A 24,908-nucleotide genomic window follows, 5' to 3' on the forward strand; every position below is an offset into this window, starting at 1 on the left:
TCCCACCGCCCGCTCCACCTGTCCTCGCCCTGCAGCCACTGTGGGCAAAGCCCGGACGACAAGCCACTGGTGCCGGTGCCACCAAGCCGCAGCTGCCCTGCGGAGACCAGAGACCGCTGTGAGGTGACCCCAGGGATGCCCTCGGTGGGCACGGGGTTGGGGGGCTCCCCTGGTACTGCTGCTGGGGGGGGTCCCAGGCTCGCTGCCTGCCGGAGTCCTGTGTGGTCAGGGCTGCACAGGTTGAAGGCCCCTCGGCCGCACGGCCCCCAGCGCCTCCCCCCCGACAGGGCTCTGGCACTGGGGGCAGCACCGGGGGGAACGGGGATATGGACCGGAGGGTCCGGCGGGAGCGCTGGGGGGAGCGGGGCAGCACCGGGGCTGCAGGGCAGAATCGGGGGGGTCCGGGGGCAGGGACCGGGGAGAGCGGGAGCAGCATCGGGGGGCCCGGGGACAGCACCGGGGGGAGTGGGGCAGGGACCGGGGGCAGCACCGGGGGATCCGAGATAGGACCAGGGGGGTCTGGGGACAGGGACCAGGGCGAGCCGGGCAATGCGGGACAGGGACCGGGGGCAGCGGGGACAGCACTGGGGGGAGCGGGACAGAACCAGGAGATCCGGGGAAGGGACCGGGGACAACGGGGCGATGCGGGGGCAGCACCAGGGCTGCGGGGCAGGACCGGGGGGGTCCGGGGGAGGGGATCGGGGCGCTAAGGGAGCTATGGGCTGCTAGCACCGGGGCCGGCCGCAGCTCCGGGGCAGAACCGGGGGTCCGGGGGCAGGGACCGGGGGGGTTTGGCTGCTCCCGGGCGGGGCGGGGAGGGGCCGGGCCGGGCCCGTCGGCTCCGCTGCGAGAAGCGGCCGGTGGCGCGGGGGGAGCGGCGGGGGCGGCACCGGCACCAGGAGGGCCAGGGCCGGGACCGGGGCGCAGCGCGGCTCGGGACCGGGCGGAGGCGGGACCGGGCGGGGCGGGGGACCCGGCGGCTCCGAACCCGCCCCCCGCCGCGGGGAGGAGGCGGTGGCCGAGCCCCCCCGCCGAGCCGAGCCGAGCCGCGCCGTGCTCCAGCCGCGCCGTGCTGAGCCGCGCCGAGCCGAGCCCAGCCCGGCGGTGCCGAGCCGCGCCGAGCCCAGCCGCGCCAGAGCCGAGTCGTGCCAGCCGCGCCGTGCGGAGCCCAGCCGTGCCAGAGCCCACCCGGGCCGAGCCCCGCCGTGCCAGAGCCCAGCCGTGCCGAGCCGCGCCGCGCCGTGCCGAGCCCCGCCGCCCCCCCGCCCATGGCGGCCCCCGGCCCCACGCGTGCCCCGGCCCCGGCCCGGCGCCGCCGCTGAGCGCTGCGCCCCGGCCCGCCGCCAGGTAAGTCCCGCGGGCGACGCCGGGCACCTGCCCACGCCGGGCGGGTCCTGCCCCCCGGCCCCGCTCCGGGGGTCCCGGCGGAGCCCCCTTCCCCCGGGGGCGTCCCCGGAGGCTTCGCCGCGCGTTATCCCCCCGCCCGGGTGCTGCCGCCCCGCGAACGGGGCAGAACCGGGTGACTTGGGCTGGCTCGGAGGCGGGGGGGGGGGGGGGCGAGCCAGGATCGGGCCCCCGCCGCCCACCACCCGCTCGCCGGCCCTCGGGCTGCCGCAGGAGTTTGCTTCATACTTGGAGACCGTCCCGGCAGGCCGAGCCGCGAGCGGGGCGGGGGGCGGCTTGTTCGCCGGGGGGGACGCCGCCTGTCTAAACATTAGTGTAAGGAACGGCAGGATGGGCGGCCGGGCTCCCCCGGCATCCCCCCGCCTCCCCCGGCCCCAGCCCCGCTGCCCGCACCGCATCCCGAGCCCGGCGGGCACTGGGAGGCCGGTTCCATCCCGGCGTCGAGGGAGGGAATTTCCCACTCGGGCTGCGGGCAGTACGGAGGCTTTAAAAAAACATCCTGGACCTCGGGTGTCTTTATTGCACATATATGGAAGCTTGTAGCCGGCACCGATGGAAATCCGACTGCTGCTTCGGGAGCCAAGGCGCGATTAGGCGCCGGGTCGAGGGCACGTTTATTGCGGCCGGCGAGGGCACGTTTATTGCGGCGGGTGAAGGGGCTGACGGCGGCGGCGTGCGAGTCCTGGACGGGTGCTCAAGTCCCAGATCTGAAGGCAGGATCAGCTCTGGATCCCAGATTCAGACTCTCGGGCTCACGGGTGCTCCTAGATTTCACGGCAGAAGCAGCCGAGATGCTGCATGGCACAAAGCAGAAAAATCAAGCAGGAAAGGGGGGGGTCTCCGTGCAAGATTTTAGGCTTGCGCGCTTGGTTTTGGTTTTTGAGCTGCTGGCTGTAACCAGGCCTTCGGTTCAGACCCAGCTCTACCCGCCGTGGCGCTGGCTCGGGGTTGCAAAGCAGAGCCAGCGATGCCGTGCTGCGATGTGCGCTGGGCTGGGGCAGTGCCGCAGCGTCAGCATCCTCGGTGCCGCCACGGAGCTGCCCGTGGGTGTATCCTGCACCTCCGTCCCCAGCAGGTCCAGGGCTGGGCTGGGAGCGGGAGAAATGGGACTTACCTGTTAATACATCTCAAGTTTTTAAATAGCGCTGGATTTTTAAGTGCTTGCTCAGTCCTGGTCCAGCTCGTGTCTTGCCTGGAGGAAGGAGCAGAGGAGGTGCAGCGCATCCCGACGCCAGCTGCAGCACCCCACGGGATGCCGAGCTGTCCCTCCCGCTTTGCCATCAGGCTGTGCCTGGCTGCAGCTGCTTCGCGGCAGGATGCGGCCCCAGGGCCAGGCTCCTGCTGGGCTGCGTGGCCACGGGATTTGTGAGGGCAAGGGGGGAGCCCAGCACCTTCCAGGCCTCGTGACATCCAGCCCCTGGGCTGTAAATAAGAGGAGCTGGTCCAGTTTTCTGTGACGCAGCCAGAGGGGGACATGCAGGTCCAGGCACTGCTGCAGTGTCCCTTCTCCCTGGGAGGTGGGCGCCCCTGGGTGCCCGTGCTGAGGGAGGGCTGAGGGAGGGCTGGGTGGCGCTGGGTGGTGCTGGGTGCTGGTGCGGGCCTGGCTGCGCTGCTCTGGGTGCCCTCCCACGGTGCAGACGTGAATCACAGCTCCCCGCGCCACCATCTCCTGCTCTCCCAGCCAAAGGCCCCTCGGTGGGCTGCTCTCCGACAGCCCTGCCAGGCTCCAGGCTCCAGGCTCCAGCCGTGCTTGCAAGGTTGATTTCCACCTTCGGGGAGCTGCAAGGGAGGAGCCAAGATTTGCAATGTCCACTTTTTTGAGGTCAAGGTACTTCTCATGTGGCCCTAAACGCAGCCCGGCCAGTAGCGCGACCAGAGCAGATGTCACCTTGGCTGTCCCCAGCACAGCATGCCACGCGTGCGCCCACTGCGGTGGTGCTCAGCACACAGCGTCCTGCCTGGGAGAGCCCCATCCTGCGACATGCTGAGCCACGCTGTGCCCACACAGGGGCGGGCTTGGGGGTCACAAAGAGCCGACAGTTGCCTGTTGATGCCAGCCCCTGCCGATAGAGCATCTTACGGTACCCAGCGGGGCTGAGCCTTGGCAGAGAGGGAGGTGCCAAGCAGAGGGAGGGTCCAGGGGCCCATCACAAGAGGTGCAGTAGCACAGCTCAGGACAGATGTGGTTGGTTTTTTTCCCTTGGTGCCACAGGCAATTTCATTGCTGGCCTAAGCTAAAGCACGTGTGCACCAGCCCATTTCCAGGACCCTTGCTAAGCCCAGCTGGGGCAACAGCATGTGGTCCCACTCCAGCAGCTCCCATGGCTCAGCATGTGTGGGGAGGGGGTGAGAGGACCTGCGTACCACCCAGCCCCTCCACTCCCACCGTGCCAGGGATCACTTTGCACCCCAGGAGTGCTGCCACAGTGATGCAGCCATGGGACAGACCAGTGCCTTGGTCAGGGTGAGCCATCTGCTCCAGCTCCACCATTAGCTGGTTGGACTGGAGACATCCCACCCAACCCAGGTTTTGCTGGGATTTGGCCAGTTTGGAGTAGTCTTTCCCCATTGAACTTGAAGGAGAAGAAGAGAAGCCCAAACGTGCTCCCTCTTGGTTGTGCCGGGCATGGTGCAGAGATGCTTTCATGTGAAGGAGCATCCCGCCAGCACAGGAATGACGTGACCCCCTCTGCAGCTGCCCTGGGAAGGGAAATGCCAGAAGCAGTTTTATTCCCATTACTTCTTCGTCACGAAACCCAAAACGGGCTCACTTTGTAACTCAACATCCAAAGAGCTAAATTGAAACAATCTATTTGCCACTGCGTTGTTCTCGAACGACAACAAAAAAGCATTTCCTTCTGTAGCTGTTCAAAGGCCGCGTCACCAGCATCTCAGTCCCCTAATAAGCAATGTCAGCCGCATCAACGCTGGGTTTCATGAAGCGTTTTGATGGTGATGGAACCACATTTTTTTTTTTCCTCAGCAGAAAAGGTTTCCTTTGAACTTTGTCCAAACCAAGCGTATAACAGGATGGATGGTGGCTGCTGGGAGGGAGCAGGGCAGCCCTGCCGGGCCCTCGCTGGGTGAAGGCAGTGCTCTGAAGGGCCAGCATCCCTGCACAGCCCTGGCGCAGCAGCGGATGTGCCAGGAGGGGAAGCTAGCATCGCTTCCAGGCTGCAATAATCCAAAGCAGGAGTTGCATTTTTCTCTATTTCAGCAGCTTTTTCACAGCTCAGGGACCTGGCTGCGTGGTGCTTGGGGCAGGGCGATAAATCTCATCCGTGAGCTCTCCTGGACAATGCCCGGTGCTGTGCCAGGAGATCGTTCATGAGCAGCATCTGGGCTTGCAGGTTTGCTGTTAGCAGGGCTCCTGGCTTTAGGGACCCCCTTGATTTCATCTTGCCCTGTTTTTTTCCAGGCTGAAGCAGAGGGGTGAGGTGGTTGTAAGCCCACCCCTAGTCCTTCCCAGGGAAAAAATGTGTCCCCAGAGGAACCAAATGAGTGCCAATTTTCAAAGCCTATTTAAAGCAAGCAAATAGGCCAGGATTTGGAGGATGGATGGAGCAAATAGCCATCATCATCGGGGGCTACGGAGGGCTGGCAGCCCACCACCCTCCAGGCCATGGCAGCTCCAGGGGCAGCCGGCCATCAGCAAACACGTTCTGCTCAAGTCCTGGGGGTCAGAACCACGTTTGCCCCTTCTTTGCTACCTCTGGGTCTCACCAGTGACAGCCATCGCTGTTAGCTGCACACTCGCATCACTGACCAGCCCACAGGCTTCTGCGCCACTTGTGGTGACTTTTTTGCCTTTAATAATGTTGGTTTTGGCTGTGCTGTGCTGGAGCTGGCCTCGAGCACAGGGTGTATTTATCGCTGGCTGTTGTTGCTCCCTGACCTGCCCCTATAAAACACGGGTGCTGTTGGACTTGGTGAAGGCAGCTGGTGGCCAAGGACCTCCTGGGGCAGAGCCCCTGGTCCTGCTGCCCCAGTCAGCTTCGTGCTGCGTTCCTGGAGCAGAGCAGGCTCAGCTCATCCCTGTGCCACTGACCAAAATCCCAAATCCTTGTGGCATCCATCCCAGTGGTTGTGGTCCCCAAGCAGCTCTGGGCTGCAGCCAGCAGAGCTGTGCCAAGAGGAACAGGCAGGGGATGATCCCAGCAAGGTTCTGGAGTGGCCTTTTGGCTTTTCCCTGGGGCTTTTCCCTATCTGCTGCCTTCCCCAGGACAGGCAGGGATGCTGTGCCCTTGTGCAACCTGGGGGGACCAAAACCTTGGGTACAAACCAAAATGTCTTCATCCCCTCGAGCAGATGCTGCATCCCACCCAGGGTCATCAGTCCCATCCCTCCAGGGTGTCCCTGAGGAAAGACTTGCCTCTGATTTAATAGGGCAGCTGCTGTCTTCATTAAGTGGTGCTGGCTTATTAAGAGCACATTTTTGAGGCTTAGCAGCTCCATGGAGCCATCTGGGAGGGACAGTGCCAGCGGCAGAGCCGCCGCACGTGGCAGGAGGACGCAGGAGGCAGCCGCTGGCAGTGATGCTCCACTGAGCTGGGCTGGGTGCCGGTGGAATTGCCCCGCTGCCCCAAACCAGGGTGGGGATGCACCCAAGGGCAGTTTGGGCTTGGGGGGGCAAAGGAGAGGCTGGAAGGATCCAGCTGGGATTTGGGTGGCACGAGCCCTCCAAGCATGGACAGAGGCGGGTGTGTGGGCATGAAGGGCTGTGCCCTGGCAAAGCATCGCTCACGGTCGCGTCTCCACGACAGAGGATTGATGGGGAGGAGAGAGGGGTCTGGCCCCCGCCTGCCTCCCAGAGCAGATCTGGGGCTGATAGATCTTCTCCATCCCCAAACACCGGCACAGAAGCTGCAGCAGGATGGGCTGCATGGGCCACCGGCAGTGGAGGAGAGATGGCATCAGCATGCCTGGGGCTCCCCGCCGGGACGGGGACGGCGGGGTGTAGAGCTTGGCTGTGGCTGTCGGCTCCGCTCCACAGGCAGCGGGAGAGATGCACGACGATCCATCTTGCTGGAGCTCTTCCTCCAGCGCGCCGTTATCTTCCAGCAGCCGTGCTTTAATTTCCTGTTGCTCTGAGCAGCACCGGTGGGTCCCGCTGCAACCTCTGGGCTGGGAAAGGTGGAGAAGTGGCAGAAAAGGGGCAGATTGCCCCTTCCTGCAGCCCCCAACCATCCTGCCCTCCCCTCGCTTCCCTTGTCGGCTCCTCTGCAGGAGCACAGGCAGGGTTTGGGTGGCTGCGCTGGGATTGCGAACAGCGTTTTGTGGCAGCGCAGAGCGCACCACGCCATCAGCTGGGGGCAGGAAAATTGGTCCCAGTCTCTTATCCACAAGCTCGATTGGATCTGAACTGGAGTTGTGGGAGACAGCAGCCAGGTGGGAAGGACAGTGCCACCGCAGCTCTCCCACACACTGATTCCTGGGTGTGATCAAAGGGCAAAATTGGCTTTTTTGGAAGCTGTGTGGCTTTTCCACTCGGAAAGCCTCTGGTCCCCAAGGGCATCCCAAGCGGCTTTTCCCTGTGACAACAGGAAGGGTCAGGGGATGTGTCCATTTGTATCAGCATGATGCTGCGCCACCGTATCGGCATCTCTGCATGCAAAGGTCCAGGTGACCCACATCTGCTGCCTTTTGGAGACCCTCCAGCTATTCCCGTCATCTCCAGCCCTCTTTATCCCAGGCATCCCCCAGTTCTGAACTTCCTCCACCCAAAAGCTCAATTCCCAGTCTACTGCTGTTGCTGTCTCGGGAGGAATTCCTCATTTGCTCACTCTGGAGCAGTGCTAAGTGGTTCAATATGTCGGCGGTTGCTGCTGGAGTTGGACAGTAAATGCTAATGGGATATTAGTCTGTGCACCGTCCAAAACCCACTGGAAGGGTTTAGTGCAAATTGGATTTGCAAACCTCTCTCGGGTCTCTCTGCCCTTAGCAAAGCGCTGTAATCCCTGGCGGGTGCCTTGACAATCCAGCTCCTTTTGTACAAAAAGAAATTAAATATATATAGGGATAAGAGGAGCGAGGATACGGGGGAATTCCCACTGCCAGGCTGGAGGTGGCATTGGCATCACCTGCACTTCTTGCTTGGGATGCTGTTGGGGGATGCTGTTGAGGGATGCTGTTGAGGGATGCTGTTGAGGGATGTGCATGGGTGCTCATTGCTCATCCCTCGCAGGGCACCCAAGAGGCTGTAACTCCTCCATCCTGTCCCTGGCACCGCTCATTTCCTGCTTGCAGGGATGCTGCGTTAGGGCAGGATCTGTTTCTCTGGGGACAAGAACAGGAATTATTAAGGTGGGAGCTGAAGGGACCATGCCAGCCCACCAGATAGGTGGAAAAGTCAGAGGTGGCCACTCTGCTCCCACCTCTGACTGCTCTGGAAAAATGGGGAATTAATACATGGAGGTTTTCAAGGGCTGTTGTGCTCCCAGGGCATTTTTGCAAAGGGGAAACTGAGGCACACTGCAGCACAGTGACCCCTCTGGGGATCTGGGAGGGGGCTGGAGCATGCCATGACACCAGCCAAATCCACAAGGAAAGAAAACCCTACAAACAGGGAAGGCGAAAATGGCCAAAGCTGCTGTGTGGGAGGAGGTGATGCTTTCATGGCAGCCTTCTTGCCCTCCTGCCTCTGTTATGTTTTTTCCTCCTGGATCCCACCGAAGGTTTTGCTTTTCTTGGGAAAAAAAGGAGATTTTGCCCCCAGCACACCCGTGGCAGCTCACAGATACCAGCAGTGTTGAAACCAGCCCAGAGGAAAGCACATCTGGGGCCTGGACTCCGTCTCGCTGCCAAAATTTAAGCTTTTAACCCTATTTCCCGAGGCACTGGGATTGTTCAAACAAGCCACAGTAATTAGTTTCCTCTGACAAACCACCCCCTTTTGGCATCACAGGGTTATTTAGTGCATGAAGGGGTGGTTTGTCACTCCGAAGGAAAATAAAAAAATGACGTTCAGACTTCAGGTTTCAGCACGAGGGGGAAATTCTGGGCTGGAGAAACGGTGTGGGGCAGTGCACGAGGCTGCTGTTTGTCAGCACACCAGCACCCATGGGTGCCCAGCACTGGGGGTGCTTCTTGCATGTGCCTTTTTTTTTTTTTTTTTTTTTTTTCCTGGAGTTATCGCTGGTTTCCTGCAGGGCTACAGAAACCATCCTGGGTTTGGTGGGATTTCAGATGATAGATTTGTATTTTCTCTGCCCATCAGCAAATGGGATTTGGCTGCATCAGTGGGATTTTGTGCAGGTTTTATTCCCACCTCGTTCCCCATTACAGCCTTGTTCCGCGTCATGCCACAAACCGTGCTCTCAGCTCCAGCTGCTGTGCCGAGCAGTACCCTCCTGAGGCATTTTATAGTAATTTTATCTGTAATTACTCATCTTGTATCATAAAGGGCAGCTCTTGCCGCTGCTTAGAACTGGCTGAATCGGCTTATGAAGGGTTTTGGGTTGCCGCAGCCTCGCTGACCTTGGCGAAGCAGCCGCACCTTGTCGGGGTCAGTGGGGATGTGCAGCCGCTGGGCTGGGGACCAGCACGTGCTGGAAACCACGAGCTGGGGACCACAGCACCCATGCCCAGCCTGCCAGGATTTTTAACGACTTTGGCTGCTTTGCAGCTAGAAAGATGAATAGAGATCCCCGAAGTGTGATGTTTTCAATGATTTATTTGCAGAGCTGGGGGGGGTGAGGGGTGCAGGTCCCAGCCGGGTGCCCCCAGACCCCCGTGCAGCCACCACCCGGGTATCCCTGAGCTGGCGGGGCAGGGTGAGCGCTGCAGTGAGTCGTGCTGCATTTAAACCACTGCTTTTTTTTTTTGCTTTTTTTTTTTTTAATGCTGATTTATATTGCAGCTGTGTTTCTGCCTCCGTCGTGCCCCTGCGAGTGATGGAGAGAGCAGCAAGGACGGGAGCGGCAGGGTGGGAGGCGAGGGCAGCCGGGGCTGGAGGGGGAGCAGCAGCATCTTTATTTGCCCTTGCAGGGACCAGCTAAGCCCAGCCGGGGCTGAGCCAGTCCCAACGGGGGGGACCCGACAGGACACCGCGGCAGGAATGGCCACGCCACTGCGCTCAGCTCCACATCTGCAGCGGGATTCCTCCCCGCTGGGCACCCGCTTCGTATCCCCTGTTAATTAATGACATGAAAACCCGCGTGGGACCGCTGGGGAAGGAATCAAAGGTGCCGGCGCTGCCTGCCAGGGCACGGATGCGTCCCGTGGGGCCGCCTGCCTCCCCGCAGCCCCGCACCGTGCCGGGGCGCACGCCGCACGGTGAGAGCACAAATCCTGCGGGAGGGATGGGAGACGGTGGGACTGGTCAGCACCATCCTGGCATCTGGCTGGCGAGGACTCCTTGGAGGAACCCAGCCCCAAAATGGGTCTGAGTGGGGCCGGCTCTGCTCTGGGGGGACGCGGGAGGTGAGTGGGTTGTGGCCGTGGGGCTTCTGGGCTGGGGGCACCGGAGGGGTGCTGGGCACTGCACAGTGCACTGGCACTGGGGTTTCCGTCCCGGTGAATTTGGCTTCTCCTGCCCGTGCCAGCTGGGGTGGTGGGATGCTGGCGCTTCAATGTGCCCCTCGGCTGTGGTGCAAATCAGGTGTTTCCTCCGCTGTGCTCCATCCCCTCCTGGAAGAGCTCCCACCCCCCCTCGCTGGCAGCGTTGGCTCAGCTCCCATCAGTTGCTGGGGGCTCCCCTGGCTCAGGAACACAGACAGGGCATCTCCTCCTTGGCTCGGGGCTCTGGCCATGCCATGGGGGCTGCGGGGGGGCCTTTGCCTGCTCACTCCCAGCTCTGTGGCCTGTGGGGATAGAAGATGATGCCCTTTGGCGAGGCGCGTCACCAGAGGTGCCTCAGGATGCATGATGAGCATACGGCACAGATGAGTTAATGCACCCGAAATTCCTGCCACCTCCTGGCACCATCTCTGGTGCTCAGCCCAGCTTTGAGTGGGTTTGGCTCCCCAAAGTCCGAAACAAGGGAAATGGTGGGAACAGGGACGCGGCCATGGGCAGGGCTGCTGCGTCTGACGGCAGCTACCAAGGCTCAGCTCAGCAGGGCTGGAGAGCTGCACCCTGGGGACCTTGCTGCTCACATTTTGATGCAGCGTCCCAGCTGTGGCAGAGCCGTGACATCTTTCTTCTCCAGCCACAACCTGGAGCACGGTGTGGCCGTCACCCCCCGGCATCGCCTGCGGCACTGCAGGGTGCGCGTGCCCCTTGCAAATCCTTCAGCTGTGTCACACAGGCTTGGTGAGGATTTTTTTATTATTATTATTATTTTTATTGTGATGATGGGGTTGTGGTGGTTTGTGTTTTTTTTTTTTATTTTTACCCAGCTGTTTAGAGAGATGTAAACCAAACCTGCCATAATTCAGCCCGAATGTAAATGTCATGTAAGCGTGGGAACGGCGCAGCTTGCCGATGGTTGGCGTGTTCAGCCGAGGGGCTCCCCGCACTGCCGGGAACACTGATGCTCCCCCGGCTCTGCCACGGCCCCTTCTCCCTCCCCACCATCCCGCGGGTCCAGGATCGGCTCCACCACTGCCGTTTCCTCACTGGTGCCGTGCCGGGTGGCTGCAGCCAGGAGGGGCTTTGGTGGTTGCCCCAAGAGGCTTCCCCCAAGAAGCCCAGGGCTGAGTCTGGCTCATTTGTGGTTGTTCCTCTGGGGGGGGCGGGGGAAGCTGGGGCTGCGGGAAGAGCTTTGGAGTTTCTCGTCTTGGGCTGGTTTTCACTTAGGAAAAGCAGAACCATGTGTCCTGCGCTCAGCTCTGGTTTTGCTTACGGGGGAGCGGGGAGGGCTGGGGAGGGGGGGAAGGCGGCGCAGGGACGAGCCAGTGCTGCAGGGTGTGGGACGCACCGTGGCCATTGTCGCTTTTGGAGTTCAGAGCACGAGGCTGTGCCACTGTGCCGGGCTGGGAGAGCCGCTCAGGAGGCCACTGCACCGTGTCCCCAGCCAAGGGGATGGCTGCACTGAGGTGGTGGCAGTCCATGGCCCCGGAGCACCCTCCAGCACAGAGCTGGAGATGGGGACGTTGTCCTTCTTCCCCTCCCTTATGCCCCCACCTACTGTCAAAAGAACAGGAAAATCCAACAGTTCAACTCAGATCAGGGTTTGGGGCATTTTTCCTTTCCACACTCCCCATTTTGGGGCCAGTTTTGCCAGTTTGGGGTGGGTTTGACCCTGGGGCATCGGCCACCCTGCTGCAGGCAGTCCTGGCTGGGGGCATTGGAGATGCCAATGCTCCTTGCAGGGGTTCAGTTCCCAAAAAAGCGTGTCAGGAGCTTGTGACAGGTTTTGGGGAAAGGCTGCCCCGACGTCTCTCTGCCACCCCTGTCCCATCCAGGACCGCGCTCCCAGCAGGACCAGGCGCTGAGCCGGAGGCTGCTGCTGGAGGAGCCGCTTCTCAGCAGCCCCTGGAGCTCCTTCACCATGAGCCTGGATGGAAATTGTTTAATTCCTGCGGGGTGAGTCATGAGGAGCCAGGATTTCAAAGCAGCTTGGCTCCCATGTAAGGCACTAAAATAAACAGTGTGTGGCAGGTGGAAGCTCTCTCTGATGTTCCGTCAAGGCCTTGGTCTTTCCAAGTGTTTTGCGTTGCCAAAAAACCCTCGGCCACTCCATGGCCTCATCCATTCTTGCAGTGTGGCTGAGCCCTAGCACTTGAAAATAATGAATCAATGCCCGGAAGCATGAATCGACTGAAAATTTATGACACACTTATATTATAATGTCTTTTGGGTTCTGTTTCCTGGGCTTTAAAGCATCAGGACTGAAAGTTTTCACTCTCCTCCTTCCCCCTCGAGCAAGGAAGATTTAGGGTAAAAAAAGTAAAATTCTGCTTTTCCTCCCTCATCTCGTGACTCCAGGAGCTGAGGCTTTAAGGGATCAGTGGATGCTGGAAACAAAACCTGAGAGTCTGCTGGAAAAATTGGAAATGGGTTAGAAAAAAAAGAGCTATGAGAAAAACCGAGAGCATGAAAAGCGAGGGAAGTCCGAGAAGCCCAAAATGCTCTGGTGGTATGAGCGGAGGCGATGTCTCTGCGGGACGCGGGCGCTGCTCTTTGGTTTAGCAGGAAAAGGCAGCGGAAACACCGGCGCTCGGGAGCTGAAGCGGAGAAAACTCCCAACCAGAAATGAGTCTCTGTTGCTTTGACTTTGGTTTTGTGATGGGAATCAAGCCTTGGAAAAGTTTACTTAGGGCCATGGGGTGGGTTTGTTGGATCCTCTTTGAAAAGAAAGACGAGGAGCTCACAGAGGGGTTCTGAGGGGATCTGCAGTGGCGGGGCGAGCCACGATAATCAACTTGCTCCCTCCAGACTAAGCAATGGGAGTTGGCTGGCCTGGTAGTTGTTGCTTTTCCTTAAGATTTCCAGTTCCTCAGGGCACGGAGTGTTTTTTTCTCTGCCTGGGAAGCAGTGAGCCCTGGCAGGAGCCGGCTGTGGGGTGAGCAGGGCAGGTGAGGGCGGAGGAGGCTGCCGGAGCAAAGGCTTCATGCCGGAGCGGGGCTGGTTTGGGAGCTGCCTGGCAGGGAAGGGTCTTCTCCTGCAGGGGTGAGTTTCCTGCTTGGCAGCAGGCATGGCATGGCTAGACTGTTGTGATCGCATTAATGGGTTATCAGGAGAATGCAGGAAAATAGGGAGCTTTTGGGCTGTTCTCCAGGAAAGCTGAGTGCAAACTTTGGCCTTTCATCAAGCCAGGGAGGATTGCTGGGTCCCTCCCCGGGATGTAACGTGGCTGTGAGCACCCGAACCCCACCAGGACTCAGCCCAAGAGCCCCCCGGCAGCAAACCCAGGGCATGAACCCATGGACCATGGGTGTATTTTGGGGCTGGAGTAAGTGCACAGGCACAGCCTGGGGCAGAAGCCGGCTCGGAAAGCTGGGATGGCTCCATGGGTTTTGGCTCCCCGAGGTGTGCAGTAAGAGCCGAGCAGGGTGCCCAGCACAGCTGTACTTGCCCGTTTGCCCCATGAAAAGAAGGGGGGTTGTGCTGGCAGAGGCTGTGCAAGGACCAGGCATCCCTGGTGAGACTGCAGCTCTCTGGATCCCTCCTGCCCGCGTGCTCCCCACCGGTCCCTTGGCACATCCTTGCAGCCGTGATTTTGTGCCTACAGCTCCTGTGGCACCCCAAAGCCCTGGGTTTGCTGGGTCCCTCCATCCCCTCCGGAGAGAGTCAGCAAAGCCCGAGCAGCCTTGTCCCCCTGACCCCAGCTGCCTCGCAGCCGAGCCCCATCCCCATCCATGCAACGCAACCTTTTTCCAATATTGCTTTGAGCCTGAGGGACGAGCCACCAGTCTGGGTTGAATGGGTGAATCTCCAGGCCTGGGTGCCAGTCGGGGTACCCAGGGTGGCAGGGCTGCCTCCTGATCCTGGGAATGTGGGATACCCATCCTGCAGTGCTGAGCCCGGAGCAGGCGAGGCAGGGAGGTGGCTGCACTCTTGCAGGGTGCAGTAGCTGCAATGAGACTGGAGCAAAGAGCAGCAGCAGCAGCAAGACTCAGCAGTGGCCATGCCCAGCACTGTGGGGTCTGGATGGGGGAGACCCTGGTGTTCCCCAGCTGGAGGCTCGCCGTGCCAGTGGTTGCAAGACTTGGACACATCAACGCTCAGACTAGGTATGAGAAAGAAATTTTTTACACTGAGGGTGTTGAGGCGCTGGCACAGGGTGTCCAGAGAGGTGGTGGGTGCCCCATCCCTGGAAGTGTTCAAGGTCAGGCTGGACAGGGCTCGGAGCAACCTGGTCTGGTTGAAGATGTCCCTGCTCATGGCAGGGGGTGGAACGAGGTGGTCTTTAAGGTCCCTTGCCACCCAAACTGTTCTGTGAGTCTGTGATTTTTACAAACAAAGATGCTGAGCCGTAGCTGTAGGCAACTTTTTGATAGCAGCCACTTGAGGTGTGGAGGTTTGGCCCTGGGTCCCCACAGGATTCGGCCCCACTCAGCATGGCCAGAGCTGTCGTCAGAGCTCGCCAGGCTTTGCCCGGTTCAGCTCCTTGCAAGTGCTTTGCACGCTCGTGTGCAAACCACCGCCCCAGGGCAGCTGAGGGTGCAGGTCTGCACCGGGGAGGGTTTGGGGCTGCGGGATAGGGCTGAGCCAGCAGGGCCAAACCCCCTGGTCTGAACAGCGTGGTGGGGACCCCCCAGCCATGCCTGCAGCAGCGGGCCCAGGGGAGCACGTGTCAAACCCCTTGTGATTATTTATCCTTACTGGGAGTGGGTTTGAAGTATGTGGAAACCAGAAAGATGGGAGGGTGCTGCTGGAACCCCGTCCTGGGTGAGTCACAGCTGCGACTCCTGCGTGCGCGTGTGTGTTTTTCCTTTCCCCCCACCCCAAACTTCAGCTTTCCCCACAGGCTGGCACATGCGGTCTGTGGCTTTTTAGAGCAAGAGAAACCACAGGCAAAGCCTGGAATATTTTTTTTATTATTATTGTTTTGCACGTTGGAACTGGGGTTTTAGTTTTTTGAAAGGTCACCGGCAAGTGGGTGGGGGCCAAAATTACTGGCTGCTGAAATAGGAGGCTTTTTTACAGGATGAAACCACTCTCCTAAAATTTTATGGGCTTGCAAGAAGCCAGGGGCCCTTCCTCAGGTGGACGGATCGAGTGTCGCAGCCTTGCTGTTTTCCTCACCGGCCCAGGGCGAAGGGGGCTGAGCAGGGGCTGAGTGCCCCGAGAGCCCCTCGGGGGGCAGCGGTGAAGGCTGAGCTCTAGGTCCTGGCTGCCCCATGGGGTCCCCTCCCCGAACGCTCGGACACCAGCTGCCCAAAGCTGCTTGTTCCTCCTGGGGGGGTGACTGCCGCTGCAGGTGGGGTCCCTTCCCACCTCTGGGTGCTGCTGGTTCCTCCTGGCCCTTCATCCCCTGGATTTTGCCCGCTCTCCCAGAACAAACTGCAATTTCCTTGGTCCTTCACCCTTCAGTGCCCATCCCGCTGCCTCGCTGGGAGCTGTTTGGTGCCGGTGAGCATTTTCGGTGCCTGTTCCCTGCTCTTACCTCAGAGGGGAAATCGGAACCTAAGGCACCTAATTATGATGACGAACGTCGATGCAAACACACCCAGCAGCCTCCTGCATCCTCCCCGTGCCCACAGGATGGGGAGCCAGGCTTGACCTTGGCTCTGGGGAGGAGGAGCGATGGCAGAGGGGGATGCCACTGTCCCCACTGTGGTGCCCATGACGCTGCCCACGGCGGTGCCTGTGATGCTCCCCACCGCAGTGCCGTGATGCTGCCCACGGTGGTGCCCTTGATGCTCCCCACCACAGTGCTGTGATGCTGCCCACCACGGTGCCTGTGATGCTCCACACCAGCCGGCTGTGAACCCTGGCCCCAACGCAGGTTTTGGTGCCGGTGCGTGTCGGCGCGATGCCTCGGCCAGCCTCGCCGCTTGTCCCCCGTCGGGATTTCATGGTCTTGCCTCCTTATATGGCCAAACTATTCTTTTTCTAGCTTGGCATTGTTTATAGCCCAGTTGAAAATATTTAGAGTCTGGCTGGGTTCTACAATTATCTTGTAACCTACAGGGCATATAATTACTGTTAGTTAATGTGCAATTATCTGCATCCTGTAAAATAAAGGCTTGCTGGCGATGAGGCAGCGTTCGCAGCCTTCTTGTTGTTTTCTAAAGTAAAAGTGAACCTGTCAAATTCCATTTTAAAATAAACATTTTTCCCCCTGGTAAATTCTATTTGGCAAATATTGCTAAACTGGGGTTGGGTTTTTTTGCTTGGTTTTGTTTTGGGTTTTTTTCTTTCCTTCTTTTCTTTTTTTTTCCCCCCGTGGAAAATTTATTTCAAAAGGAGAAATGTTTGGAGTTTGCAAGGAGCTGAAATAAAAGAAGGGGCCAGGAGGCGGCTGCAAGTCCGTGCCGCTTTCCAGAGCCTGTCTTTGATGGGGATTTAATGGCCGACAGCCATTGATGGGAGCCCAGACCAGTTCCCCACTGCCCTGCCTGGCCACAGGGTCAGCTGTGAAATCCCATCAGATCCAATCTGGTTTCGATGGAGAAGATGGAATGGTGTAAGGTAAGGGCCCAGCTCGCCCGCCAGGGAAATGCCAGCCAGGTTTTTTTGTGCTTTGAGAAACTGCTGGGCTACAACCGCCGAGGTGGCCGGTGCTGCCACAGACCTCGCAGCCGTGCCAGGATGGTCCAGCCACCCTGTTCATTTTTGTTCCTGAGGTTTTCAGGATTTTGGCTGGTTTTGGTGGAGCTGCCACGTCGGTGCACCAGCGGGGAGGGACTCAGGCTGCCCTGGAGCATCTGGGCGACAGGGTGGCAGGAGCAGACTCACAGTGCTGGGCGCACCTCACCGCAGGGCAGGGACATCAAACTGCACCCCGGCTCTGGGGGGAGCGGGGAGGGTGGTGGCACTGGGGGCTCCTGCTGCTCACAATGTCCCAAGGAGGGATGCGCCGGGCAAAGAGGTGTCACAGGGCGGCGTGACATGAGTTTGCCCATCCTTTACGCACAGCCACCCACTGCAATATCGGCCCCTGCTGCAGCCGGGGCGTGGGGAGTGGACACCCACCTGCCCACCGGCCTGTGTGCTGTTGGGGATGGACCAGCTGAGGACACCGCTGTGTCCCCACTGCCACCGCCAGCCCCAGGCCACCCTCACCCGCCATGTGCAATTTCCCCTTTGCAGCACAGCCCTGGGCTGTGCCGTAGCTCCCTACCTCAGTTTCCCTATTGCAACAGCGGACAAGTCTTGGGAGAGTGCAGGGGATGAGGTCAAGCCAAGGGGATGCTGGTGGTCCCGTGGGAGATGGTCAGCCAGCCCGAGCCACGGGAATGGGGGGAGGGAAGAGGGGGCCACGGGTGGAGGCCACGTAATAAGGATATTTGTTTTGCCTGTTTTGCAGAGTGTCAATGTTCTGACTTGCTCTAAGATGAAGGTATGGAAGTTTGCAGCCATTGCATCGATGCTCCTCAGTTCCATGTTATCCATTTTAGTTTGTAGAGACATGTTCAACGGAAGCCGGAAATACAGCCCCTTGCCTTCCTCGCCGTCTTCCTCACGGGCATCCTCCTCCTCCTCGCTGCCGGAAGCTCTGCGGAGATCCCCACGAGCCCTGCAACGCCACAGCTCGCTGCTCTCCCAGTGTAAGCTGCTGCGCCTCTGCCCCGGGCACCGTCCCCCCCGCACCTGCAGGATCCGGCCCCCACCCCCAAGCGGGGCAGCTTTCGGCGCACAAACAAAGCCCGACGCAGCCCACTGGGTTTATTCCCCATTTGCTTTGCCTGCCGCCCTCTCGCTCCTGTGCATCCCCTTAGGAGTGTCTGAAGGCGAGTTTAGGGGGCAGCGGGGGCTGCTTGGGCCAGCAAGTTGGGGGGGGTCCTGCAAAAATGCTGGGCACCAAACCTTGGTGCGAGCACGTCAGCTCTCCACACAGGGAACTGAACACAAACAGCTCATCTTAGTACAAAGAAGCTGCTTTTTGAGCTCCAAATGGCTTTTTTTAAAAATGTTTTTTATTTTATTTTATTTTCTGCACAAATGCAAAATGTCAAACAGGAGCTGAAGACGAGGGGGGACGGCCCCTCTCTGTGGGGAGGCAGCGGCTTACCCCGCAGTGCCGCTCGCCCCTCGCGCTGGCAGCCCGCTGAAACTCGCCAGCATGTTTGTTTTGATTCCAAACCATAAAGAACTTTTTGGGTTGAAATTTGGAAATCGATGACAAGCTGTCAAATTATGCTTTCCTCCGTCTTTCCTGTGCTTCCCCTAGCGCCGGGCTGGACTAACCCGGGCTTTAGGGTTAGGACTAAGGGACTTGGACCTTCCTAGCGGCTGTCAGGGACAGTTTGTGTCTTGGCTGCTGGCCCGGGGGTCTTGTCAGGGGGGGCAGCCCTTCCACCCAGCCCGTAGGGAAACAGTGCAAATATTAAATTGGTGTTTCTCCCCAGTCCCATCGCGGCTTTTCTGCAGCAGCATGTCTTGGTTGGAATTTGAGGTCTTTTTCTACTTTTCTGGGGGTATTTTTTGGCACGTTGAGGTGATGCCACTAAGGAGTAGCGCTGGCATCTTTAACTCCTACCAGGATGCTCTTTGCAGGCACTTGGTCCCTTTGGCATCCCAGCCGTGGTGCCGGCGTGTGGCCGTGCCGGAGAGGCAGGGCTGCCCCTTCCCGGCCACAGCCGTGGAAAGCGTGACCGTGGCAGGAGTTAATTGTGAGGGAGGGGATGGGATTCCCCCCCTTACACAGTTCACTTTGAAGGATGCACTTGATGTTGTGCAGTGGAAGGGGCTGTCTGGGACAGCTCCAGGCAGGGGAGAGCTCGTAGGGAGAAAAAATGAAAATAAGGCAGAAGAGGGAAAGGGGGGAAGGGGATTTGGGGATTTTTTTGCCCTCCCCTTGTGGGCTGGGGGTGGCTTGGAGCCACCCTGGGGCTCATGAGGCCACAGGGATCTCTGGCCTTGGGGTTGGGTTTTAAAGCCTTGGGGCGTCTCATGCCCATCACAGAGAAAAGCTGGTTCCTGGGCGGCGCTGTCGGGCTGCAGCGCTGGGTTCTGCAGGTTTTGTCATTGCTGCCGGGCATGGAGGGAGCCAGGAGCCAGCGCTGGGGGACAGCCACCGCCCCAGAGGACCACCATCCTGGGGGAGATCCACCAGCCACAAGGGACTTCCATCCTGGGGGACATCCACTGACCCCAAGGGACCCCCATCCTGGGGGACACCTACCCACCCTAGGTGGCCTCCATCCTGGGGAACATCTATCTACCCAAGGGACCTCCCTCCTGAATGACATCTGTCTACCCAAGGGACACCCACTAACGTTCGCCCCTTCTCTTGCAGACAGCAGCTTGCTGGAGAGCTACACAGAGGGGGAGATCCGGCAGCTGATCTCAGCACTGGTGGAGCGCTACAGCCAGGCCATGAACTCGGGTGGCCACGAGCTGCCACTCTTCCCCCGGGCAGGCAGCCGCAGGAAGCGTGCCCGCGCTCGCCACAAACCCTGTGCCCTGAAGGAGCTGGAGGTGAGCGTCAGCGAGCTGGGCCTGGGCTACGAGTCAGACGAGACGGTGCTTTTCCGCTACTGCAGCGGCACCTGCGAAGCAGCCGTCCGGAGCTACGACCTCTCACTGAAAAGCATGAGGAGCAGGAGGAGGATCAAGAAGGAGAAGGTCCGCGCTCGACCCTGCTGCCGGCCGCTGGCTTACGACGACGACGTCTCCTTCCTGGATGCCTACAACCGCTACTACACTGTCAACGAGCTCTCGGCCAAGGAGTGCGGCTGTGTGTGAAGGGCCGGGGCCCCCCCCGGGAGGAGTGGGCGGGAGAGGCGATGCCCCAGCCCCGAAACCCCGCTGGGCAGCAGGCAGAGGGACCGGGGGCTGCGGCGGGGGGAGAAGGATGGTCCCTAGACCTCTGGCTGGAGGAGGAGAGACTGAGCCGCTGGTGGATCCCTTGGCGTTGCTGTCCTCCTTGCTGCGCAGGACTAGAGATGTGGCTGTTGGTGACGGTGGAGGCTGCGGTTGTTGGAGCGGTGACAGCTGCTTGTGGCTTTTGTCCCCCGCTGGAGGTGGCCCAGGGGTCCCTGTCAGCCCCTCCAGAGGATGACAGTGGGTGTGCAACATGCATGGGGCATGTTCCACCCTTGGGATGCATGGCGTGCGCGGGGCGCATCCCGTGCCACACATACAGGTCACGCTGCCGGCAGAGGGGGTGTCACAAAGTCCCCTGCCGGGGGTGTGCCACACACAGCAGAGGTGACGGGTGCGGGTGTGCTGCTGCACACACCAGCATGATGCACAGGCGGGGTGTTCCTGCGCAGCGGGTGTTGCTGCCTGCGGTGCGGTGTGTGGTACTGGACAGGGTGTGCTGCATGCACGGGGGTCTTATGGGGTGCATTACAGGTGTGGGGTGCATTGGGTGGCTGTGGGTGCCCCAGGACGGGGGCTGAGCCCTGCAGCCTGTAGCTGCCCCCTGCGGGGGTTTCCCAGGGTTTTGTGACCACCGTGCTGGGATCCATGCACTGCCAGGGGCAACTTGGCACCCCAGCTCCCTGTGTTTGGGAGCAGAGATGCACCAACGGCGGTTTGCACTCGGGCGAAAGGCTCTGGCTCTGCTCCCAGTGCCCGCCCGAGCCCCGTTTGCCATCGCCTCGCTCCCCACAGCCACAGGCTTTTCTTCTTAAAACTCGTGATAATCTGAAGTAACTGGATTAACCTCCCATCCCCCCCCTCTGCGGGCAGCTGGGCTGGAGACCTGCCACCACCGGGGAGGTGACAGAGCCTCACGAGGCCACCAGCGAAGCCGTGGCACTCGCCGCCCTCCGCCGGGTTTGCAGCATGGGCAGGAGCATCCGCGGTTCAGCATCCCCTGAAAGCCAGAGTGGCTGTCCCGGCCGCGGCACGTGAGTATTGCCCATCGCCTCGGTGGGGCTGGAATCACGCGGGAGGGGGGATGCAGGCCTGGGGTTTGGCTCCAGTTCACATTTACAGCAGTGTCACTCTTGTTTACTCTGCGGAGAAATAAATGAGACCGCAGACTTTTGCATTCTCTGGGCAGGCTATATTTGTTGCCTGGGATTGATGGGTTTTCTCCCCTTGGCCCTCTTCCCAGAAAAAGCAAATCATAAACAGAAGGAGAATATTGGTGTCATGTCCTGGGCATTAACCAAGACGAGGGAAAATGCTCTGCTTGCCGCCCCCTGGTCACAACAGTGTCCCAGCTCCTCAGTCCAGCTAAACGGGGGGAAAAAAGTCCCATGCACCTCCATCCCAGAGCGGCAGCAATGAGCAGGAGTGCTTGTGTCGATGCCCACAGCAGCCAGCAGCTGCTGCTGCAGGATTTTGGGGAGCAGGTCAGCATCCCCCAGGACAGCCAGCTCGGCTGGGGCTGGGAGACAGCTCTCCCCGCTCCATCTCCTGCGGGCGACCAGCAGCACTCCAGACCTCTGCAAAGGGCTGGGCTGGTGGGATATTTTTTTTTCTTGCTTTTCATCCAAACGCCGCTCTCGGCTGAGCGAAGCCAGGATGTAGTGAAGCAATATAAACACCATCCTTCAGCAGGGCTGGCTGCGCACCCGGCGCCACCCGGCGCCCCCAGGAAGGCAGCCTGCACTCTGTAGCACAGTTTTCCCCTCGCTGTTGGGAAAGGGAGAAGGCAGCCGTGGGCACAGAGGGCTGAACCTGTCCCTGGGGCATTGCACACGCTGGTGAGCAAGGGGTGCTGAGCTTGCATCCTGGGCGTGCAAACACTGCTGAGACCAGACAAACTCAAGCCACGCTGCAGGTGCATGGAGCTCCCCAAAAAAGCCTTGCAAGGTGCTGCAGCACTGCAAGGGAAAGTTTGCATCATGGGATTTGGATGGAAATGGAAAAGTTGTCTCAAAATTAAGCAGCCAGCGGGTGCGCAGTGGGAGCAGGATGGGGACAGCAGATGGGCAGCTGTCAGCGTGATCCATGCCATGCTCACAGCAGATAATCGGCTCACTCTTGACTTAAAAAAAAAAAAAAAAAGCACGTGCGCCCAAATCTAATAATAATAATAATAATAATAATAACAACTGCACTCTGAAGGACTTGGGTGCTTTCCAGTTCTCAGTACTATAAAACTAAAATTAGTTTTGTTGCAGAAGCCTCCAGTAAAAAAAAAAAAAAAAAAGGAACTAGAGCAATAAAGCAAGGTAAGGTGTTGCGGAGGCAGTGCAGGACCAGGCGCCATGGGAGGAGGATTTGCAGGATGGCTTCCCAGGGCTGCTGCTGCTGGCGGTACCCTGAGCCCAGCGGGTGCCTGGGAGATGCCAGAGCTGTTTCATTTCCCCAAGCAACTGTTCGCACCCTGGTTTGGGACATTTTTTCGCAATATTTAGGATTTAGGGTGCCTTGACTTGCAGGTGTGAGGGGGCTGATGGCTCTCCAGCCCCAAGGGGACCCTCATCTTGCCAGGGTCTTGTTGGGAGCAGCAGGGAGGCAAGGGGGCTCGGGAGCAGGTGGAGGGGGCTCAGGAGCAGGCAGAGGGGGCTCGGACACCCCAGACCCACTCTCCTACCTTCCAGCTGCAAAACACCCCCAGCAGCACCTGTGCGCAGCACAAACCTGGCTTGCAACCCCAAAAAAACAGATGCAATGCGGGGGGAAACGCCATGTGCAAGCTGTGTGTGTTAAACCCAACATGAACAGCTCCAATTAACCTTTTTTTCCCCTTTCACCCTGCTGGCAGCTGAGCAGCAGGCTGTGCAGAGGTGCTGGGAAGTGCCTGGGATCTGCTGCTGCCAGCACGGCGGCCACGCACACTGCGCCTGCTTTTTTTTTTTTTTTTTTTTTTTGGGGGTGCAGCTGGGATTTGCAACGGCAAGACTCCCTGACCAGGTCTTGGGGTTAGCAGGGGCATCGCAGCCGTGGCCAAAGGGTGGCTTTTGCTTGGTGGCTTTCATGCATCTCACTTGGGGTCCATCTTCTGCATGAAGCTCCTTCGGCTCCGCTGCAGGAGCGTTGCTTGGCCCGTGCCGTCCTGCACCGCTGTGCTGCCGCCTGGGCATGGAAATATGGTTCCAATAGAAAGGCTGATATTTCCTTAATGCTTTCCATTTCTACAGCCCTCTCTGCTGTAATAGGAGCTGGAGCTGTCCGGAAGAATGTCTACAATGCAGAAAGGGCAAAAAAGGATGGAAAATTCCCTACTCAAAGCTATAGCAAAGTCTCATCTGGCTCCTTCCTCATCATCCCATGCGTTATTTAATGTTAATAATAATAAAGAGCGTGCAACGTCCATCAGGTAGGGTGTTCTTAGGTTGTTTTTTGTGCAGCTTGCCTATCTGTCGCTGCAGCTTTGCTGTTTGCAGCAGCATTGCTCCCCAGGAGATGAGGGTGTTTGATGGTGTTTGAAAAATCAGGAGGTTTGGAAAGACGAGGAGATGTTTAAAACTGTTCTCGTGGTTGTGACAGCGCAAAAATATGAGTGTGATGTTATGCTGGCTCTCCAACAATGAGTTATGGGGCGTTTCATTGTGGTCTACTATACACATTCTATACGTGCGTGCCTGTGTTTGTGTAACGCTGGCCAGTGCAGGAGGCGGCTGAAGCGCCGTGGCTCTGGCTCAGATCCACCGGTCGCTCGCATCGGTTGGGATCCCATTTGCTGACATGCTCTCCCTCCCAGTTTGGTATCTGTGAGGGGGAAATGGGTTCTAACAGCATTGTTTCCACTCGATGAAAGCGCTCACAAAGGAAGTGTTCCTTATTTAAACAGGTCCAGGAACTTGCTAGGAAGAAATCACTTTCCCAATGTATCAACACAAATGATTTTTCGGCGGTATTTGAAACCTCAGCCTTCCTCCTGTCGTAAATAGGGCTGCCACATGGTTTTGTTCGTGGTTAAACAAGGCGTAGCCTCAAATTTGAGGCCCAAGAGGAGCGGGGTGCGGAGGGGGGAGAAGTAAAAAAAGGGAAAAAAGGCGACTTGCCTCACCGCTGCCGGCAGGAGCAGGGGGAGCGTGCAGTCCAGCCCACGGCTCCACTCGGCACCATCCGGATTAACCCATTTCCCCTCCGGTATTGTCGGGTCTGACCGACCATCTGCAGAAGTTGATGCAATGCATCTATATTTTAGATACTCTCTATTTATTCGAAGTAACTTATGTTATTTATTTAGATACCATAGTGTGCCATCTACGTAATGCGTTCTTTCTCTCTCTCTCTTTTTTTTTGAAGTTTATTTATTGATCCAAATGGTGCCAAGTGCAGTTTACATTTATTACATTTCTACCATTTATTCTGAACGTTGGGGGGGAAAAAATGCAGTATGATTTTTTTTTAAACAAACATAAACTCGGGTGTGATGCCGTTACATACTCACGACAAAGTGGAAATAAAAGGAGGATTATATTGATTTCTCACTGCTTATTGTCTTCCGCTGCTGCCGGTGGGTACGTGATGGTAGTGGTGGTATGTCCCCAAGACGGGGATGGGGATGGGCAGGGAAGTGGGAAATTTGGCTTTTCTTTTAGGAGCACAGAGGGGGTCCCAGTGGCTGGCTGCAGGATGGCAGGCGCTTGGCTTGATTTTGCAGTTTCCTGCAGAAACCTCCATGCACACCTGCAAACAGCCACGTTTCTTGCATTTTTGTGCGCTGCAAAACTATATTTATGCAAACCAGCAATTTGAAACATTACCAAGGCTGGGCTGCTGCCTGCGTGGGTCTGGGCTGGTTTAGCCACAGAAATAATCATCTTTGCCCCCTTCTTGTAAAGGCACTTCCAGCTGCATTGGCTCAAAGACATGCCAATTCTGGCACAATGGCATTGAAAAAAAAAAAAAAAGGAAAAGAAAACGCAAGATTTTGATAGGAGTAGCCAGAGAAAAAAGTTCAGTTGTTCATCTGGAAGCAGTGCTGAGGTTAGAAACATGCTTTATTTTACAGGGAAAACATCTCAAAGTCAGCAGCAGGCATTGCCCGGGGTTTTGTTGCTCTTATTAAGATGATTATGGTGGTTGGTTAATATTTTGTTTTGGGTGAAATGCTGCAATTTGAAAGCCCAGCCAAGTTCAGGATGCAAACACGT

General features: G+C 58.5%; 1 protein-coding gene across 3 annotated transcripts; it reads left to right on the forward strand.

Moving 5' to 3' along the window:
* Positions 1-1,295: 1,295 nt before the first annotated feature.
* Positions 1,296-24,235, forward strand: NRTN (neurturin). 3 transcript variants are annotated; one of them, XM_037386194.1, is made up of 3 exons: positions 1,296-1,347; positions 17,355-17,504; positions 19,196-24,235. In XM_037386194.1, exons 2-3 carry the CDS (start codon positions 17,366-17,368, stop codon positions 19,642-19,644), a joined length of 588 nt encoding a protein of 195 aa, XP_037242091.1. In that variant the 5' UTR covers positions 1,296-1,347; positions 17,355-17,365; the 3' UTR covers positions 19,645-24,235. The 3 variants fall into 3 exon arrangements, 2 of the variants coding, with proteins under 2 accessions (XP_037242091.1, XP_037242089.1); XM_037386192.1 differs by having other exon boundaries at positions 1,301-1,347; positions 17,264-17,504; XR_005103995.1 differs by lacking the exon at positions 1,296-1,347 and having other exon boundaries at positions 16,198-17,504; positions 19,196-20,756; positions 22,944-24,235.
* The last annotated feature ends 673 nt before the right edge of the window (positions 24,236-24,908 follow it).

The sequence above is a fragment of the Falco rusticolus genome, chromosome 4, assembly GCF_015220075.1.
Source record: "Falco rusticolus isolate bFalRus1 chromosome 4, bFalRus1.pri, whole genome shotgun sequence".
Lineage (NCBI taxonomy): Eukaryota > Metazoa > Chordata > Aves > Falconiformes > Falconidae > Falco > Falco rusticolus.

Coding starts and splice junctions, on each gene's coding strand:
- NRTN (XM_037386192.1), top strand. CDS start 17,291: ATGAAGGTATGGAAGTTTGCAGCCATTGCATCGATGCTCCTCAGTTCC. Junction 17,505..19,195: donor CAGCTCGCTGCTCTCCCAGT/GTAAGCTGCTGC, acceptor CTTCTCTTGCAG/ACAGCAGCTTGCTGGAGAGC.